Below are 17,949 nucleotides of genomic sequence, written 5' to 3' on the forward strand. Positions count from 1 at the left end.
GACGCGGGATTGGATCCTTGGAGGGGCGTGGCCAGAGCTGGGCTCCCGGGAGGGGGAGGGGCCTGCGCAGGGCTCCTTCCGGCACAGTGCGCAGCTCGCCTACACGGCTCGGGGGCGGGCCACTGGCCTGGGCTTTCTCCGAGGCTAGACGCGAATTTCAATCGTGGCTCCGGAGTGGGCAGGGCCACAAGCTCCGGTTTATTTGAAAACAATCAAGTATGCGATACCTTGGTTTAGTGATAGGCGGATCACGGAGTTTTTTTTGGAGGAAAGAAGGACCCTCACGAGAGGTACAGAGCCCTGGAGGACCCGGGGGGCGGGACCATGAGTAATCTTCCCACCCCCGCGGGGGCGGGGCCAGCGCGGGCGGGGCCAAGGACCAGGCGTGGGCTGGGTCAGCAAGGTCCGCGGGGCGGGGTCATAGCCCTGACGTGGGCGGGGCCAGCGTGGGCAGCGGGGCGGGGCGATGGTCCTGACGTGGGCGAACCCAGACTTTGCTTGGCTGCGTGGCGGAGTGACGAAAGTGACTCCTGGGGTCGGCATGGTGGCGGGGTAGGAAGCCGCGCCGGATGCGCTCAGTAGGGGCAGTTTCCGCCTTGACTGTGAGTTGTTTACAAAGTGAAGGCCTGGCTCCACCGGAGGACAGGGCGACATTCTGAAGAGGAGCGAGGACGCACACTGAGCGCTCCCGAGTGTGGTGAGCCTGCCCAGCAGACACCGGTGACCTGGGAGCTGTGGGGTTCACTCGTGGGGCGGGAACTTCCCTAAGTCGGGGAGCGCTGGTGGCTGGAGGGGGCGGGGCCACACGCTGCGGGGTTGCTGGGGGCCTCTGAGGCCCGAACGCTCCAAACCTCGCGTTTGGGAAGAGGGCCGCAGCTTGGGGCAAAGGGAGGAGTCCCGAACTTGGAATCGCTTACGTTCAGGGAGGTGTGAGGGGGGAGCGGGAGAGCCTCGGCTTCTGCCCCGCGGAGGGAGCGGGGTCTGGTTTTGGCCACGCCGCCTGCGCGGAGGGAGCGGAGCTTGAGTTCGGCCGAGCCACTGCCGCTGGGGGCGGGGCATGGTTTCAGTCAGGCCTCCTGCACGGGGAGGGGGTGCGGCCTGGTATCAGCCACGCCTCCCGCGCGGGAAGGGGGCGGGCCTAGCGCAGAGAAGGCGGGAAAGCCGAACCTCTGTGCCTTGGAGGGACGGAGGCGGAGATAGAGGGTCCGGTAAAGCTTGAGCCTTCGGCCGCGCTCTCCCAACACCTTCCAGAACGAAGGGGCGCGCTTTGCAAAGGGGCGTCTCCAAAATAGTCATTCCGGGGGCGTGGCGGTGGTGGCCAATGGGGGGCTGAGCACCTTCGCCCTGCAGGGGCGGGGCTGGCGTCGGGTGCGACGTGAGCGTGGCCCCGCCCCTACCTCCGGGTGTGCGGCTCGGCGCGGCCCGGGGGGACGGGGGCGTGGGGGAGCCCTGGGCAGTCCCGGCGTGACTTTTGCGTTTCCCCCGACAGGAGGATGTTGGTGGTGGAGGTGGCGAACGGCCGCTCGCTGGTGTGGGGGGCCGAGGCGGTGCAGGCGCTGCGGGAGCGCCTGGGTGTCGGGGGCCGCACGGTGGGCGCCCTACCCCGCGGGCCCCGCCAGAACTCCCGCCTGGGCCTCCCGCTGCTGCTCATGCCCGAGGAGGCGCGGCTCCTGGCCGAGATCGGCGCCGTGACCCTAGTCAGCGCCCCGCGCCCCGATCCCCGCCAGCACGAACTGGTAAGAGCTAGGGGACCCTAGGTGGTGGGCTCCGGGAGACCCCTTTCTGGAAAGCGTGGTCGGGAGGCCTGGGGGGGGGGGGCCGCAGAGTGCGTCTTGGGGCTCCAGCTACGTTTATTTCGTAGGCTCTGGCATCATTCAAGCTTCAGCAAGACCAGAGTTTCCGGGAGCAAAGCGCGTTGGCCGCCAAGGCTCGGGAGACCCGGCGGCAGGAGCTCCAGGAGAAGATAGCAGAAGGCCAGGCTGCCAAGAAGCAGAGGTTGGAGCTGGATTCGGGGGCGGCTGGCGGGAGCCAGGCTGCGGAAGAGCATGACTCCAGGGATGGGCAGGCTTCTGGGGAGCAGGCGGGAACAGGTGAGAGCCGGATCTGGATGGAGGCCTGGGATGGATCGGGGCTCCAGGGAGTTCTGGCCAGCCTTCCCTGGGGGTAGGAGGACTTTGTCCTTGAACTCACCGGACTCTCCTCCCCCCCCCCCCCCCCCACCGCACCCCCAGTCCTCTCCTCTTCCCAACCAGGACCTTCAAATGAGGTGGCTCCGCTGCCCAGATCGGCCCAGCTTGTGCAGCTGGCCACCGCCAGGCCTCGACCTGTCAAGGCTAGGCCTCTAGATTGGCGGGTCCAGTCCAAAGACTGGCCCCATGCGGGCCGCCCCGCCCACGAGCTTCGCTACAGTATCTACAAAGACCTGTGGGAGCACGGCTTTTTCCTCAGTGGTGCTGGCAAGTTTGGCGGTGACTTCCTGGTGTATCCTGGTGAGCGCAGGCCCCAGCTCTGCTGGCTGTCTTTCCACTCCTACGTGTGTTCTGCGTCTTCCTGTTTGTGTCGTGGTTTTTTCCTTAAGTGTCTGAAACCTTTAAGACAAGCCACATTCCTCTGGTGCTCATCTGCAGTGGGGCTTAAGTAACTTGGTAAACAGACTGAGGGTCCACACACACCTGTGCAGAAACTCCCAGATAGAACTGCAAATTTGGGAAGGAGCCAAATGTAAGTTGTCAAGGCAACAGCATTAGTGACCAAAAGTCATGGAAGTCCATGTGTACTTATAAAAGAGATGACAGAAAACGTCTATGGGAAAAGTTTTATTTTTATTTAGATATGAAGATGCCTATATGTCATTTAAATTACCACCAAAGCTATGGATTTACGTTACTTTAGGTCCAGCCTTTTATTAGCAATATAATCTTTGGTCTTACAGATATACTGTAAGATCTTAGCCAGTCTGGTTTACTCATTTCTATCTTTTTGGTAATTATGTGATTAAGTGACTTTGTAGCTATACGTTAGTGCTACTATACTTTTTTTTTTTTTTGCAGTACTGGAGTTGGAACTCAGTCTCACACTTGCTAAACTCATGTTCTACTGCTGACCCATACCTTCGGCTTCTTTGTTTTCCTATTGGTTGAGATTGGCTCTTGCTTTTTCCTTGGGCCCATACCTGGATCCTCTTATTTTACTTTTCTATCATATTTAGAATGACAAGTATGCCACAACCCCCAACTTCTTCCATTGAGATGGAGGCTCTCAGTATTTATTTATTTTTGTCTATTATCTTCCCTGTCCGTTCTCCCTATAGCTTTCAGTACCAGTTCTTGCCATTAGGAAGAAACCTTGAGAAGTAGATTTTTTAGGTCACATGGTGCTGAAATGACCCTGGGTCCCTGTACTGGTGTCTTCCAACCCTCTGCCTTTGGGAACCCCTACATGCCCATCTCCCTCTCGCAGGTGACCCGCTCCGCTTCCATGCCCACTACATAGCTCAGTGCTGGGCCGCTGAAGACCCCATCCCACTCCAAGATCTGGTCTCTGCTGGCCGCCTTGGGACCAGTGTCAGAAAGACACTGCTGCTGTGCTCTCCTCAGCCTGACGGTAAGGTGGTCTATACCTCCCTGCAGTGGGCCAGCCTGCAGTGAGCACCACCACCCAGGGCTCACACCTGACCCTCAGCAAGAGCCTTCCCAGATGGCCCAGACTCATCTCTGCACTCACCTCTGCGTGGAGGTCAGCACCCCTGATTCCCTGTATGTTGACCCTAGGGTTCAGAACACTACAACTTTTTTAGGCTCAGCCTACTTCTAGGCACTAACTAATTGGGCTGCTTTTGTAGTTTATCTGTTTCCAAACTGTGAGCTTCTTCACAGAGGGTCTAGGTTTGACCCCTCTCTGTTTTGTACAGGGCTTAGATCTCAATGAATTTTGTTGAATAAATGTCAAGTTTGTGATTTTTTTTTTAGTCCTTGACACATCATGCAAGGGTGGGGTGCTTACTCAGGTGAGAAAAAGGAGGGCAAATAACTTGCCCAGAATCACTCAATTGTAAGTGGTGGAGCTGGGCTTTTACCTGGCCTTTCTTTTTTTGGGGGGGTGGGGTGGGGCAATCTGAGGTTTGAACTCAGGGCTTTGTGCTTGTGAAGAAGGTGCTCTGACACTTCAGCAACACTCCCAACCAGGGGGCAAGACTGGGAGTTGAGCTCAGGGTTCCATGTTTGCAAGGCAGGGCTCTTATCACTTGAGACTGTTTGGCGATTAACTTATAAACACATTCTCTACCCTCAGTTCTTTAGGGGGTTTTGTCTTCTTGTTTTTTGGTGCCAGTACCAGGCCTTCGTTGTTCATTCATGGTCTTGCTCACAACTAGCACTCTACTGCTTAAGCAAAGTATCCAGTATTAGTTTCTTGCTGGTTAATTGGAGAGAAGAGCCTCTCAGATTTGTCTGCCTAGTCTGGCTTCAATCCTTGATCTCTGATCTCAGCCTCTTGTGTAGCTAGGATTACAGGTATGAGCTGCTGGTACAGGTGGGACAAAAGGTGAAGATACATTTAAAAGTTTCATGGGTTAGGTGATGAGGTTGTCCCTTAGAGAGCCCAGGCTGGGGCATAGCCTAGTAGGGTGCACTTGCCAAGTATGTGTGTCACTGGGTTTAATATCAGCACTGTAGGAGTTAAAACAAAACTGGCCACTAGTGTCTCAGGCTTGTACTCATAGCTACTCAAGAGGCTGAGATCTGAGGATGGTGGTTTGAAGTCATCCCAGGCAGAAAAATTCATGAGACTTTTATTCTCACTTGAGCTTTGGCTCAAGTGGTAGAACGCCAGCCTTGAGCAAAAAAGTTAAGGGACAGTGCCCATACCCTGTTCAATCTCTAACAGTTGGAAAAACAATTATAAAAAGCCTCTGCTGTTCATTGCATATATGATCTAGTAAGATCTTTTGTGTTTGTTTTGCCAGTTCTGGGGCTTGAAATCAGAGCCTCGGTATTGTCCCTGAGATTTTGCTCAATGCTAGCACTCTACCATTTTGAGCCACAGTGCCACTTCCAGCTTTTCCTGTTTATGTGGTATTGAGCAATCGAACCCAGGGCTTCATGCATGCTAGTCAAGCACTATACCACGAAGCAACATTCCCAGCCCATAGTAAGATCCACTTTGAGGCAAAGCGACTTCACTCTCAAATAGCCAGCTTTCTGCATAATTCTTAGTATGATTAGCTCTCGCTAATGCTTCAAGGTTTCAATGACTAAACGGGAGATTTCATTACTCACCAAATCACCTTTTGGGCTGGAACTTAATGGTGGGAGCCGAGGGAAGCCCTTTGCAGAAGGAGGTTGCGCTATAAGAAGGCTCCGGCATCAAGACAAGTCCTACAGCAGTTGACACAATTTGGTGAGACCCACCAAGCCCAGCGACTGAGGTGTAACCAAACACTCTGCTCACATCTTGGCGAATACAAAGTCAAAAGCCAAACTCGGGCGATAAAGCAGTAGTGAAAGATGGCTAATTACCTACAGCAGGCAAACATCACGCTGGAAGCATTTCCAAAGCGATGCCTTGATCCAAAGAACGAAGAGGAAATTATGCACATTCGCGGACGGGGTGGAGGGACAGTTTAGGGGCGGTCACTTTGCTGGAGAAGCTCGGTGGTAAGGTCCTGCCAGAAGTAAAGATGGCCAACACACTTCTGGACATGCCCAGTTCAAGGTACCAGCCCATGTGTAAGAATTTAAAATGGAGGACTGGGCATGGCTTCTGGGCATGCTTCCATGTGGCAATCATTCTTACTAAAGGTTTGCCTAAGAGAATGCGCAAGCGTGGCTTGGAGACCATGGCTAGTTCTCTCGTTTCTTCAAAGAATCTTACCTGGAACTGAGACAGCTCTGTGGTGCGTGGACGCCGGGAGCCTGAGTGTTGGGCCAGGTCGCGTCCGCCTCCTTTGGAAGCCGAGAGTCGAGCTAAAACGTGGCCGGCCCGACCGGGGGGGGGGGGGGGGGGGGGGGCAGGGCGGAGAAGGGCTTCTCATTCCAGTCACCGCGTGAACAGACCGAGTCCTCCCAGCCCGGCGCCGCTCTAGCCCAGCCTCTCTCTACTGCTTTTCTGTCGGCCAACAACGCTTGCTGTGATTGGTGCAGACGGCAGTCTTGCGCGGTGACGCCACGATCTGGCGGCGTTGGTATAAGAGCGGCGGCGCGGCGTGCGTGCTCCTCTTTCTGTACCGCAGCCGGCGTGCAGGTTAGTTTTTCTGTTCGGCGGTATTTTCTGGGTATGAGAGAGCGGGAAACGGGGTGCATGGTCGCGTAGGGATTCTGGGCGTTCACGGTTAATCTGAAGAAAACACAAAGCAGGCCAAGAGCTGATGAGAAGGGCGATTGTGAGCTTAGGAAAGTTTCCGGGCCGTTCTCGTGAGATTTCCTCGCGAGATTTCGTCATGAATTCCCACGCGCGGTGCTGGCGCCAAGTGTGAGCCTTCTGCGCAGGCGCTCTGCGGGTTCTCAAGCCCTCTCTCTCCGTGTCCCCCTTTCACACAGGCGCTGACGGCTTAGGGGAGCTAACATGCCGGTGGCCAGGAGCTGGGTTTGTCGCAAGACCTATGTCACCCCGCGGAGACCCTTCGAGAAATCCCGTCTCGACCAGGAGTTGAAGTTGATCGGTGAGTCGCCGAGACAGTTGGGGTGTCTGCGGGGAAGGCTGCCCACGTGTTAGCAAGGCAGTTTGGGAGGGTTTAATGTCGGGTGTCTATCCTGCCCTGAGCCTGCTCTGCCCCCCTTTTGTCCACCCGCAGGCGAGTATGGGCTCCGGAATAAGCGTGAAGTCTGGAGGGTCAAGTTCACCCTGGCTAAGATCCGCAAGGCTGCTCGGGAGCTGCTGACTCTGGACGAAAAGGACCCACGGCGTCTGTTCGAAGGTGGGCATAGAAGGGGGGGAGCATCAGAGGAATCGGGAACAGGGGTGCTGGGTTCCAGGCTGGGACGTGGCGCTGAACAGGCAAAGCCAACCCTTTTAGGTATCTGCGTTTTTTTGGACCAAAGGTTAAATCCTATGCTCTGCCACTGTGAGCTGCATTTCCCAAGGGCTTTGGTTCTGAACTTCTCCTGTGGACTGCATCTGGGCAGCCTCCTGGGCTACTAACAGTAGCTAGTCCACCCTGAGTGGGCTCTGCTGTTTCTCAGGTAATGCCTTACTGCGTCGGCTTGTTCGCATCGGGGTGCTGGATGAGGGCAAAATGAAGCTGGATTACATCCTGGGCTTGAAGATAGAGGATTTCTTGGAGAGGCGCCTGCAGACTCAGGTCTTCAAACTGGGCCTGGCCAAATCCATCCACCACGCCCGTGTGCTCATCCGCCAGCGCCATATCAGGTACTGTCCCTGGAGTCCTCCCCAGTCCAGCCCCTCGGTGGTTGCCGTTGTTAAGCCTGCTGTCCCTGTCTCTTGTGCAGCCCTTGGAGCTGATAGGTGTGAGCTTACCTTGAGGGTACAGATTGAACCTGTTCACAAGGGTGGAGGGTGATCTGGGGTCAGCCTCATTCCCCTAGCCCAGCGCAAGGGTCACTGCGGCCTGAGCCGTACACCTTGTGAAGGCCTCTCCAAGGTTGTGAGCCGCTGCACAGGTAAAGCCCCACAGTGCCCCCTTGGCAGGTGAGGAGGGGGGTCTGGCCTAGTTGGACAGGCTGAGCTGTGTATGGCGTGCTTGAAGCAGGTCCTGTCCAACTCTGTCACTGCATTCTGCCTCTGTCATCACTAGTATGACAAGTTCACAGTTGATGTCTGTAGGGGTTGGGCAGTCAGACAAGTACTATCTGACCTTTAACTAGCCACCTCAACCCAGAGCATCACTCAGGATTTCTTGTGTGAGGTGGAGAGAACCTCCAGATGCTCTGTTTGAAAACCCTTAAAGCTTCCGTGTGGGTTACCTGGTGCTCAGGAGCCTGGCGTGACAGTGTCGGAATCAGGAGTGCCTATCAGCCTGCAACCCATGGGTGCAGCTGCAGTGCCCAGCACCTGGGCTCGAGGACAAAGGAGTGGGGGCAGGGCCTTAGTGGTCTGGTCTACCTGTTCACCTGCCTTCCCCCCTCCAGGGTTCGCAAGCAGGTGGTAAACATCCCATCCTTCATCGTGCGCCTGGACTCCCAGAAACACATTGACTTCTCCCTCCGTTCTCCCTATGGGGGAGGCCGCCCAGGCCGTGTGAAGAGGAAGAATGCCAAGAAGGGCCAGGGCGGGGCTGGAGCCGGGGATGACGAGGAGGAAGATTGAGCCCATACTGGCCTGGGCTGGATGATGGTTTAGTTTTCCAGTCAATAAAACAGAATCAACATTTGGAACTTGGTGCTTATTGAGGTGCTGCACTTTTCCGCTATCCTCTCCCCTTTTCTACACACAGCTTGTTGATGAGAATGTTGACTTGAGTGCAGGCCAGCCACCTCTGCTCAGCTGCTGTGAACCCCCAGATGGCTGTCCTTCCATTCACAGCCTCAGCAGTAAAGGAGATACTTAAGAGCTGGGCGGGCCAAGCATTGTATAGAACACGGAAGGGTGTACTTTTGGGCAGAGGCTGGTGATTTAGTCACTTGGGGGAGCAGCTGGCTACAGGGTATCAGTTTTGTTGATCTGGTGGGCAGAGCCATGACCTTTGGGGAAGGAGGAAGTGGTCTGATTCTGAGCAAGTGAGAAAGGAAATTGAGCAAGAAGTCAGTTAAGTGGGCAATTCTGGTGCAGGCATGGATCCCAGGTCTCCTGAAGTCCTGTGAGGTCCAGGATTCAGGACAGCTTCATGGGGTTCTCCTCCAGCTTGCACACAGGTGATGGCATTCTATGGGATCTGTGGCCAACTGCAGTGGAAGCACCTCACTTTCCATCCTGCTCTTCTGACCTGGCAGCACCCCTTTCAGTCACCCTGGTGAGCAGGGCAAGGGTCATGCTAGGGGAAGAGGGTGAAACTTGCTGTTTCAGTGTTGCCATAGACATGTGACTTGAGTGTAGGCCCGCCTGCTGTGGGTTAGTGGGTGGGGAAGTAGAGGAGTAGGGTGTTGTGGGCCCCACCAGTCCTCTCCAAGGACCATTGCTTCACAGTGTGGAAGGAGAATAACTGTGTGGCCCTGGTAGAAGACCAGGCTTGGGTAAGCTCGGCCCTGTCAGGAGAGGGAGTGTATGCCATGCTTCATAGCGACGGGACACCTTGCTCAATTCCTGTAATCCTAATTATTCCAGGAAGGAGACAGATTGTAGGGTTGTGGTTCCAAGCTGGTCAGGAAACATCCAGCCAGAATTGGAGCTGTAGCTCAAGTAAGAGCCTTGGGCGCAAAAGCTCAGAGAATGCCCAGGCCACAGTTCAAGCCCCAGGACCATAGGGGAAAAGTGCACTTTGGGACTTAAGCCAAATTGCCTTAAGGCACTAAACAGGCCTTCCCTCCCCAGCTACCCCTTGACCTTAGACAGTCGGAAAAGTTTTGGCAAGTATTCCCGAATGAACGACAGCATAGGTCAAATTGCCACAAACACTCTGCAAGTGCTCACGTCAGTGTGACCTTAGCCGGAATGGGGGTGATTTTTTTGGGTGGGGGGCCTGGTTGTGAGGCCTGAACTCTGTCCCTCAGCTCTTCAGCTCAAAGCTAGTGCTCTACCACTTGAGCCACAGTGCCACTTCCGGCTTTTTTTTTTTTTTTTTTTTTTGCTAATGTGGTGCTGAGGAATCAAACCCAGGGCCTCAGGCATGCAAGGCAAGTGCTCTACCACTGAGCTACCTTCCCAGCCCCATGGGGGTAATTCCTAAAATGTGCAGATGAGAGCTCCAGGGTGTTTGGACGGTGGCATCCAGCCTTGCTCAGAAAGTAGGTGCTAGGGCTGGGAATGGGGCTTTGTGGTAGAGTGCTTGCCTAGCATAAGTGAAGCCCTGGGTTCCATTTCTCAGTACCACATACACAGAAAAAGCCAGAAATGGTGCTGTAGCTCAAATGGTAGAGTGCTAGCCTTGAGCCAAAGAAGCTCAAAGACAGTGCCCAGACCCTGAGTTCAAGCCCCAGGACTGGCACCAAAAAAAAAAAAAGGTGTCAGAGAAAGAAAACACTTGGGGCTGAGAAGGTGGCTCAGTGGTAGAGCACTTGCCTTGCATGCTTGAGGCCCTGGGTTCGATTCCTCAGTACCACATAAGCAGGGAAAAAAAGCCGGAAGTGGCGCTGTGGCTCAATTGGTAGAGCACTAGCCTTGAGCTGAAGAGCTGAGGGACAGCACCCAGGCCCAGAGTTCAGGCCTCACTACCGGACCCAAAAAAAGAGAACACTGTTGCTGACTGATTGCAGAACATTCCACGTGACAGAAAGCAGTTGGTGACAGAAAAACTAGGGAACTGGAAAGTGGAACTCAGGAAATGAGCCAGAATGTAGCGACAGTCCTGCTAAAAATAGAAAGGATAGAACATAAAGGCAGAGTAACCAGGCCCCAAATAGGAGGCTGGATGCCAGAACATGGTGGGATGTCAGAGTTTGCTGGGGAAGGAAAGACAAAACAGCAGCACAGGTTCTGCAATGGATTCAGAACTTATAATCAAATGGAGGAGTAGCTCTAAATATGTATGTGCCCATGGAACCAGGTACATGGAAGGGATAACACGTTTTGTATCGAACACAGGTATTTATTTTCTTTTGTCGGTTGTGGGGCCTGAACTCGGCCTGGACGCTGTCCCTCAGCTCTTCAGCTCAAGGAAAGGGTTCTACCACTTGAGCCACAGTGCCACTTTGGCTTTTCTGCTTATGTGGTGCTGAGGAATCAAACCCAGGGCCTCAGGCATACGAGGAAAGCACTCTACCACTGAGCCAGCCATCTTCCCAGCCCTTGAGCACAGTTAACCGTTCCCTTCCATTCATATCTCATTGCTCTCCTTGCTTGTTGAGAAATGGCTTGCTTTAGCTTCAAAACAGTGGGGTATTCAATATCTGAGCAGAAAAAGGGCCAGGTCAGTCATGCACGTTCACAATCTCCTGGGGGTCTCCTGTAGGTTATCTGCAGGCCAGCCCAGGGTCACTGCTTAGTGCCCTTGGGGCTCCTTGCTGCCAGCGAGGCATACAGGCTTGGCTCTGCTGGGGGGGCCGCCGTCTGCTGTGTGAGCGCCACATGGCACAGCTGGGCATAGGTCACATCCTGGGGGTCCTCACGGGCAGCAGCCTGGAGTGGAGACAGAAGGGGTGTGCTTGGTGCTGGGGGACCTGAGAGGGTGGGATGCACTTGGCCGGCAGGTGGGCATGGTCAGCTGTGGCCACCACTGGTGCCCAGTGGGGAGGGGGGGTTACAGGGAAAGGAGCCCAGGGCTAAACCAAGACAAGAAGCTTCCATGGAGTGGGGTCTCACCCTGCTGTCCAGCTCCACCCCATCCTTGGGCTCTGTGTCCTTCGCAGCAGCTTCTGGGAGACAGGACAAAGTCATGACCCAGCCAAGGTCCCTCAGGCCCCACCTGTCCTATCCTAGATGGAATTGGTGGGGTTCACCCTCTCCCCCCCCCCCCCCCGCCACCTCCCTGGGTAATGCAGAGCCCCCTGCCTCTCCAGGGCCTGCCAGACTTACCCTCATACAGGATTTCTTCCTGGACAGCAGCAGCTGGGCTGGAGCTGGGGAGATGAGGTGGGGGGTCAGGAGGCAGTGAGGGTGGGTGAGCGGGGGGGGGGGGGGGAACGGGGGACAAGACTTACCTCCCAAGCAGGCCTCTGTCCCCAGGCACTGACTCCACAGTCCCTGCCCCAGTCTCTGCTAGAGGCAAGAGAGAAAGGGTCTCAGCTCAGGGGGTAGGGCCCCCTCCTTCAGGGAGGGGGGGGGGGGAGGACAGGTGGCTGCACACGTGTCTGAAGGCTTGTAGGGTCATAGAACACCTGAGATATGCACAGGCGCCCACCCCAGTGTTTTTTCTTAGGTTTCAGGTTTGAGAGCCTGCAGCCATACAGTCCACGAGTTCTTTGCCCCCAGACCCCCCTCACTACTCACCTGAATTCCTGCCTTTGTCCTGACTCCGGTGCCAGAGGAGGAAAAGGAGGAGGAAGAAGAGCAGAAGGAGGAAGGCCACTGAGACCCCGATGAGAATCTGCAGGTAGCTTTCCAGCCCTTGGGGACAAGTGACATTGAGCTGTGTGCCAGGTGCCCTCCGTGTATCCTCAGTCTTACAGTGGGATGCCAGCCCCATGTAGCCAGTTTACAGATGGGGAACTAGGGCTCAGAGACAGTCACCTGCCCCAAGTCACCCAGCAGGAAGCAGCAGAGGTGGGATTGAAACCTGGGGAGTCTGACTTCCAGCCTTGTCTCCACCAGAGCTGAGCCCCTAAGTTGCAGGACAGTGCCATAAGCACCCCTGTCCTAAATAGTTTCACTGTCACCATTCAGAGGGGATGGCCCACTATGGACTTTATCCTCTGGCGTCCTCTTCTCCCAGGGGGTCACCACCAAGGGCAGCATGGAAAGGAACTTGAGGTCTGGCCTGTGGGTAAACTGAGGCCTGGAGGCCCCAGTGTGTTGTGCAAAGGAGGCTGCATGCATCCCATAGCTCAGCCCCAGCCTCCTGGGCCCAACCTCCCCACAGAGCCTCCCCTTACCTCTTTTGGGGCCCACCTCCTTTGGGGTGAGGGTCTGCTCTACAGGGCCTGAAGTGAGGGATGGGAGGTGTCTGGGTCCCCGCTTTCCACCTGGGCTCTCCTTGCACTTGCCCTCTGCCTTGACCCCATACTCCTGCGACCCCCTTTCTGCTCCTGGGATTCTGGGGTCTCCACTTGCATCTTTGTCTGGGTGGGGCCCAGACAGGAGCTGAACCTGGATGGCTGGAGATGTGGGGCAGAGGCTTCCACACTCACCTGCTGTTGGCTTGTTCCACGGGGGTGGGGGGTGGAAGCACCCAGGGAGATATGTGTGTAGGCACAGAGGAGGGTGAGGCATAGGACATTCCCGAGACCCCACCTCTACTCTTGTGCCTCTGCCTTGTGGCTGCCATACCTTTCCTGACCGCCATTCCCTTATGGATGTCAGGCATGAGGGCCCCCTTTCTCCTCTGAGAGGGGTGCACCTGCTTCCAGCTGACACTCCCCCCATCCCAGGGAGACTGCATGCAGACTCCCCACGACCTCCAGACAGAGCTGTGAGAGAAGTCATCCCTGAGCACAGAGCCCAGGCCCAGGCCCCCGAGTGTCCCCTCACCTGTCACCACCAGCTCCAGGGGCTCACTATGGTCTGACCAGCCAGCAGGGCTAAGGTAGACACAGAAGTAGCGCCCAGCATCACCCTTTTTCATTGACTGGATGAAGAAGGAAGTCCTGTTCCCCTGTGTTCTCAGGATATTTGTGAACAACTGAACACTGTGTCCTTCTTTCTGCAGACGGAACTCCTGGGCATTCCAGGCCCCTTCACACCACAAGGTCACAGTACTTCCCTGGGTGACCACAGAGCAGGGCTCAGCGCGGAGGACCGGTCTAGGGAGGCTTCCTAAAAGGACATCAGAGACTGCACCCAGAACTTCCCTCTATTTGCCCAGCGACCCCAGCCTCAGCGCCACCTGCTGCCCCCATCCCCTCCTCCCAGGGTGCCCTGTCCCCTGCTGACCCCCTCCCCTCCCCCCAGGGAAGCCCTTGTCCCCAGGGAGGAGGACGCACTCACCCCCCTGAACTTGGGCTGCGGAGTCCACACTCAGGCCTGAAAGAAGTTGGTTCCCATGAGAGGTGCGCTCTTCCCAGAGCCTCCTGAGCCCTGGGGCCCTGGCTGGGGGGAGAGGGGGCTGGGGACCCACACTTCCCACCTTAGCTTCCCCTCTTGTCTCACCGAGGTACAGTAGGGCTGCGAGTGTGAGGGCCATGCTGTGCGCACAGCGCCTGCGCTGCCTGCGGAGGAGCCTCAGCATCTGGCTGCAGAGGCACAGGATGTGGCTTTTGCCTTCTACTCCCAGACTTGCTACACCCACAGTGACACCAAAAGGGGAAATGCCCACCCATGAGCCTGGCTCTTGTTTCTGAGGACTGGGCTCTCTGTAGGTGGGGATCCCCCCAGATTGAATCCCCATCTGACTTCATCTCACTGAGGGCTGGACTGTGGCAGCAGACACCCCTGGCACCATCCTGTATTTCTCTCCCTCCAGGTAAAGTGGGGTTTGGAGGCTGGTCCTTCCCTCTGAGGGTCCTTGTGGGGTCTCTGTCCTCCTCCAGCCCCTCCACCCTCAGCCTTGAAGGCGTTTTGGGAGGATGCAGAGCAGCAGGGTCACGGCGACCATGCCTGGAGCTCGGTGTGGGGAGCAGCGCAGAGGAGGGATGTGGGAGTCAGGGAAATGCTGCCCCCACATGGATGCCCCTTATTCACCAGACCCCACCTCTCCCCAGACCAAACACTGGTCCCTTTTCTTGCCTTCTCCCTGGCCTTGTTCCCTGCAGAATTCTCCTGGTCCTGGCAGATGATCTAGTGTTTCTTCCCCCTCCACGGTCCTGGCAGTGGGGAGGCAGGAGCCTCTCCTTCCTCTCCATCCAGCTTCTTGCTGGCAGCCTGGCATCTTCCCCTCGGTCTGCAGAGGGGTAGAAGAGTCACCCCCATGTGTGACACACAGAGGCTCAATCACGGGTCATTTCTGGATCAGGGTAAAATCCGAGCTTGGGACTCAAGAAGCTCATGGAGATGTGCCTTTGTCTGCTCCAAGCATTGGAAACGGCCCAGAGTATGTCTGAAGTTTGCTGAGCATCGACATCATGAGCAGAGAGAGGAAAAATCAAAGTTCTCCAGAAAGGGAGAGAGCCATAGCCACACCAGGGACTGTGACTGTGGAGGCCCGGCGCCTGGAAGCATCCGGACGCTCCGGGAGACCCGGGCTCCTCCCTGTGGGTGAGGTGCAGTCTGGGGCTGGGGAGGTTGGCAGCTTTGTCCCTGCTCCTCCCCCATTTCCTCTGTGTTGTGCATGGCACTGGGCTTTCTCAGCTCACCACCTGGGCCTCGTGGCCAGCCCCGAGAGCCCAGCATGCGCTAAGACATGCTCTCTCCTGCGTGGCCCCTGTGGGTGTGAGTGTAAGGAGCAGTTGGACTGGCAGATGCCCACTGGGAGGGGTGCATGCCCAGGGCAGGAGCCACTAAGGAACGTGAACTTTCTGATGCCACTCATTGCACGAGTGGATGAACAAAATACATACATGCAACTGCATATTTTCCAGGCCAAAAACCCTCCCCCCCCCCCAAACAAATAAATCCTGTGATATGTTGCAAAATGAAGTAATTAAGTGTGACAAGCCATGATCTCATTATATGAGGAATAAAAACTAGCCAGGCAGGCTGGGAAGGTGGCTCAGTAGTAGAGTGCTTACCTTGCATGCATGAGGTCCTGGGTTCGATTCCTCAGCACAACATAAACAGAAAAAGCCAGAAGTGGTGCTGTAGCTCAAGTGGTAGAGCACTCATCTTGAGCTAAAGAGCTGGGGGACAGAGCCCAGGCCCAGAGTTCAAGCCCCATAATGGACCAATAACAAAACAAAACAAACTAGCCTGGCCCAGTCTGGACAGGAAAGGACATGAGACTTTTCTACAATAAACCACTCAGAAAACTGGAAGTCGCACTGTGGCTCAAATGGTAGAGCCTGGGGCTGGGAAGGTGGCTCAGTGGTAGAGTGCTTGCCTTGCATGCATGAGGCCCTGGGTTTGATTCCTCAGCACCACATAAGCAAAAAGAAAAAAGCCAGAAGTGGCGCTGTGGCTCAAGTGGTGGAGCACTAGCCTTGAGCTGAAGAGCTGAGGGACAGCACCCAGGCTCAGAGTTCAGGCCCCACGACCGGACCCCCCCCCAAAAAAAAATATGGTAGAGCCCTAGTCTTGAGCTGAAGAGCTGAGGGATGGACCGAGGCCCAAAGTTCAAGCCCCATGACCAACCACAAAAAAGAAAAAGGAAAAAAATGCAGTGTGCACAGGACCCATGAAATCACAAAGAGGAAATGGAATTATATACTAGTTACATTTTGGAGAAATGAAAATCCAGAAAAGACAATATGCACAGGAGATGGGAGGAAGAGAGGAAGCAGACTTCCCACGGTTTCAGAAAAAAAAAAGGCTGTGAGCAAGGAGGTTGGGTAATATTTGGGGGTAAAAAGAAAACATTCAGTAGGTTTACAAAAAGTGAAGAAAGGCTTGGGCTGGGAAGGTGGCTCAGTGGTAGAGCGCTTGCCTTGCATGCCTGAGGCCCTGGGTTCAATTCCTCAGCACCACATAAGCAAAAAGAAAAAAGCCAGAAGTGGTGCTGTGGCTCAAGTGGTAGAGCACTAGCCTTGAGCTGAAGAGCTGAGGGACAGTGCCCAGGCCCATAGTTCAAGCCCCATGACTGGACCCTCCCCCCCCCCCAAAAAAAGGCTAGGCACTAGTGGCTCACACCTGTAATCCTAGCTACTCAGGAGGCTGATATGTGAGGATGGGGTTTGAAGCCAGCCCGGGCAGGAGAGTCCATGAAACTCTTATCTCCAATTTTCAGCTAAGACAGGGCTGGAAGTGGAACTGTGGCTCAAGTGGTAGAGCGCTATCCTTGAGCAAAAGAAGCTCAGGGACAGCGCGTAGGCCCTGAGTTCAAGCCACAAGACTGGGGAAAAAACAAAATGTAGATTTAGGACATATGTTGCTGTAGTTTAGATCATGAATTCCCCAAAAGCCAAGTGATGAATGGTGCCAGTTAGGAGGTGGTGCTTACTGGAAGGAAGTTAGGTCCTTGGGAGCGGTGCTTAATTGGAGAAAGTTAGGTCCTGGTTAGGGCTTAATGGAAGAAAGTTGGGTCATTATAGGCCAGAATTAATTAAAAGAAGATTGCTCCTTGGAGGCATGGCCTTGACAGGCACTGGGAGCCGTGTCTTTTCTCTCTCTCTCTCTGTTTCTTTCTCTGTCTCCCCCACACTCCCTTCATCCCACCGTTCACCCTACCTGCCCCCTCTCTCCCACAAATGTACCCCTCCATCTCCCTCTCTTTCTCCTTTCCTCCCATTCCTTTCTCTCTCTTCAGCCTACACCTATCTCTCAGTATCTTGCTGAGAAATGGGGTGATGTTGTGACGTGCAGGGGCCTTTGTAGCTGGTGAGAGAGTGGCAAAGCCCCACCAGGGACCACCAAGCATACGATGAGCAGAGCTCAGTGCCCACGGATGCTGGTTCTCCTGGAAACACAGCCAAAGGGAAAAGACTTGACATACGGTCGTGTAAGTGTAAAATCACTTTTCAGAAAATTATCCTAAATGTAGGCTGTTACTTATGCAATGTTTATTTCTGTCAGTCTAATAAGCAGGGAGAAGACATAATCTACTCAGCTCCTCTTCCCAAAGCAACCACACACGCCTGGCCCTGGCAGACAAGCCCACAGGTGAGGAGCAGAGTCCTAGAGGTGCTGACAGCGCAGACCCTGAAGCTGGCCTCACACTCCCCAGCCGCAGGCACAGCGGAGCCAGGAGACACGGGCATTGCTGCACACAAACACCAAAGGGTTGAGGGTGGAGAAGCCGGAGGATGCCAGGTAGGACGAGCTGGCCAGCCAGGGGCTCGGGGTGCCCACCTGCATGGAGCACAGGGATAAGACAGAAGCCAGGGCGTAGAAGGAAAGAAAGAGGCTGACCAGGAGCAGGACGCTGGGAGAGGCTTGCCTCTCACGGGAGGACGAGTGCGTGGCCGAGCAGGTACTGCACTGGACGCCTGTGTCTGTGCAGCACGAGGAGCACGTTGCTGCTGGCCCAACCCATGAGGCCCAGGCACGTGGCGTCTGTGACAAAGAAAACCGCCGCTCCCATCAGGAAGGTTTCCCTCTTCTGGGTAGGGTAGAAACAGAACTTGTACATGGTCTCCATGCTCAGGTTTCTGCTGCCTCTTGGGCCAGTTACCTCCATCAGGACAGGCAGATTAAGCAGGAAGTGCAGGAGCCAGCAGAAGGTGCAGCAGAGCGCCACACCCTGGGCACATACACACACACACACACCCCAGGCCAGAG

At 55.4% G+C, this 17,949-nt stretch overlaps 3 protein-coding genes across 10 annotated transcripts; 2 read left to right on the plus strand and 1 right to left on the minus strand.

Moving 5' to 3' along the window:
* The first annotated feature begins 113 nt into the window (after positions 1 to 113).
* Tsen34 (tRNA splicing endonuclease subunit 34) lies at positions 114 to 3,956 on the plus strand. Of its 3 annotated transcripts, XM_042683324.1 has the most exons (6): positions 114 to 290; positions 620 to 697; positions 1,490 to 1,736; positions 1,862 to 2,090; positions 2,232 to 2,489; positions 3,460 to 3,956. In XM_042683324.1, exons 3-6 carry the CDS (start codon positions 1,494 to 1,496, stop codon positions 3,645 to 3,647), a joined length of 918 nt encoding a protein of 305 aa, XP_042539258.1. In that variant the 5' UTR covers positions 114 to 290; positions 620 to 697; positions 1,490 to 1,493; the 3' UTR covers positions 3,648 to 3,956. The 3 variants fall into 3 exon arrangements, with proteins under 3 accessions (XP_042539258.1, XP_042539256.1, XP_042539255.1); XM_042683322.1 differs by lacking the exon at positions 114 to 290 and having other exon boundaries at positions 506 to 720; XM_042683321.1 differs by lacking the exon at positions 114 to 290 and having other exon boundaries at positions 506 to 697.
* A 2,177-nt stretch (positions 3,957 to 6,133) lies between these two features.
* Rps9 (ribosomal protein S9) lies at positions 6,134 to 8,326 on the plus strand. Its single transcript, XM_042683341.1, has 5 exons — positions 6,134 to 6,240; positions 6,537 to 6,658; positions 6,791 to 6,913; positions 7,179 to 7,365; positions 8,085 to 8,326. Exons 2-5 carry the CDS (start codon positions 6,562 to 6,564, stop codon positions 8,260 to 8,262), a joined length of 585 nt encoding a protein of 194 aa, XP_042539275.1. The 5' UTR covers positions 6,134 to 6,240; positions 6,537 to 6,561; the 3' UTR covers positions 8,263 to 8,326.
* Positions 8,327 to 10,765: 2,439 nt separating this feature from the next.
* Positions 10,766 to 15,150, minus strand: LOC122110694 (leukocyte immunoglobulin-like receptor subfamily B member 5). Of its 6 annotated transcripts, none has more exons than XM_042683318.1 (8): positions 14,368 to 15,150; positions 13,630 to 13,665; positions 13,174 to 13,458; positions 11,977 to 12,093; positions 11,688 to 11,745; positions 11,563 to 11,606; positions 11,350 to 11,402; positions 10,766 to 11,166 (listed from the first exon to the last, which is right to left on the minus strand). In XM_042683318.1, exons 1-8 carry the CDS (start codon positions 14,507 to 14,509, stop codon positions 11,023 to 11,025), a joined length of 879 nt encoding a protein of 292 aa, XP_042539252.1. In that variant the 5' UTR covers positions 14,510 to 15,150; the 3' UTR covers positions 10,766 to 11,022. The 6 variants fall into 6 exon arrangements, with proteins under 6 accessions (XP_042539252.1, XP_042539251.1, XP_042539250.1 ...); XM_042683317.1 differs by lacking the exon at positions 14,368 to 15,150 and adding an exon at positions 13,792 to 14,084 and having other exon boundaries at positions 11,350 to 11,399; XM_042683316.1 differs by lacking the exon at positions 14,368 to 15,150 and adding an exon at positions 13,792 to 14,083 and having other exon boundaries at positions 11,688 to 11,742.
* Positions 15,151 to 17,949: the final 2,799 nt, after the last annotated feature.

This window comes from Dipodomys spectabilis, unplaced genomic scaffold (assembly GCF_019054845.1).
Source record: "Dipodomys spectabilis isolate Male_0828 unplaced genomic scaffold, ASM1905484v1 ptg000080l, whole genome shotgun sequence".
Classification (NCBI taxonomy): Eukaryota; Metazoa; Chordata; class Mammalia; order Rodentia; family Heteromyidae; genus Dipodomys; species Dipodomys spectabilis.

What these genes read in the sequence shown, in the direction of transcription:
- Rps9 (XM_042683341.1), top strand. Translation starts at nt 6,562, where the DNA reads ATGCCGGTGGCCAGGAGCTGGGTTTGTCGCAAGACCTATGTCACCCCG. An exon ending in CCAGGAGTTGAAGTTGATCG is followed by an intron (nt 6,659 to 6,790) that starts GTGAGTCGCCGA and finishes GTCCACCCGCAG; the next exon opens with GCGAGTATGGGCTCCGGAAT. An exon ending in ATCCGCCAGCGCCATATCAG is followed by an intron (nt 7,366 to 8,084) that starts GTACTGTCCCTG and finishes TCCCCCCTCCAG; the next exon opens with GGTTCGCAAGCAGGTGGTAA.
- Tsen34 (XM_042683324.1), top strand. Translation starts at nt 1,494, where the DNA reads ATGTTGGTGGTGGAGGTGGCGAACGGCCGCTCGCTGGTGTGGGGGGCC. An exon ending in TGGGGAGCAGGCGGGAACAG is followed by an intron (nt 2,091 to 2,231) that starts GTGAGAGCCGGA and finishes CCGCACCCCCAG; the next exon opens with TCCTCTCCTCTTCCCAACCA. An exon ending in TGACTTCCTGGTGTATCCTG is followed by an intron (nt 2,490 to 3,459) that starts GTGAGCGCAGGC and finishes TCCCTCTCGCAG; the next exon opens with GTGACCCGCTCCGCTTCCAT.
- LOC122110694 (XM_042683315.1), bottom strand. Translation starts at nt 14,029, where the DNA reads ATGGGGATTCAATCTGGGGGGATCCCCACCTACAGAGAGCCCAGTCCT. An exon ending in CGCAGCCCAAGTTCAGGGGG is followed by an intron (nt 13,459 to 13,629) that starts GTGAGTGCGTCC and finishes ATGTCCTTTTAG; the next exon opens with GAAGCCTCCCTAGACCGGTC. An exon ending in GGACAAAGGCAGGAATTCAG is followed by an intron (nt 11,746 to 11,976) that starts GTGAGTAGTGAG and finishes TCTTGCCTCTAG; the next exon opens with CAGAGACTGGGGCAGGGACT.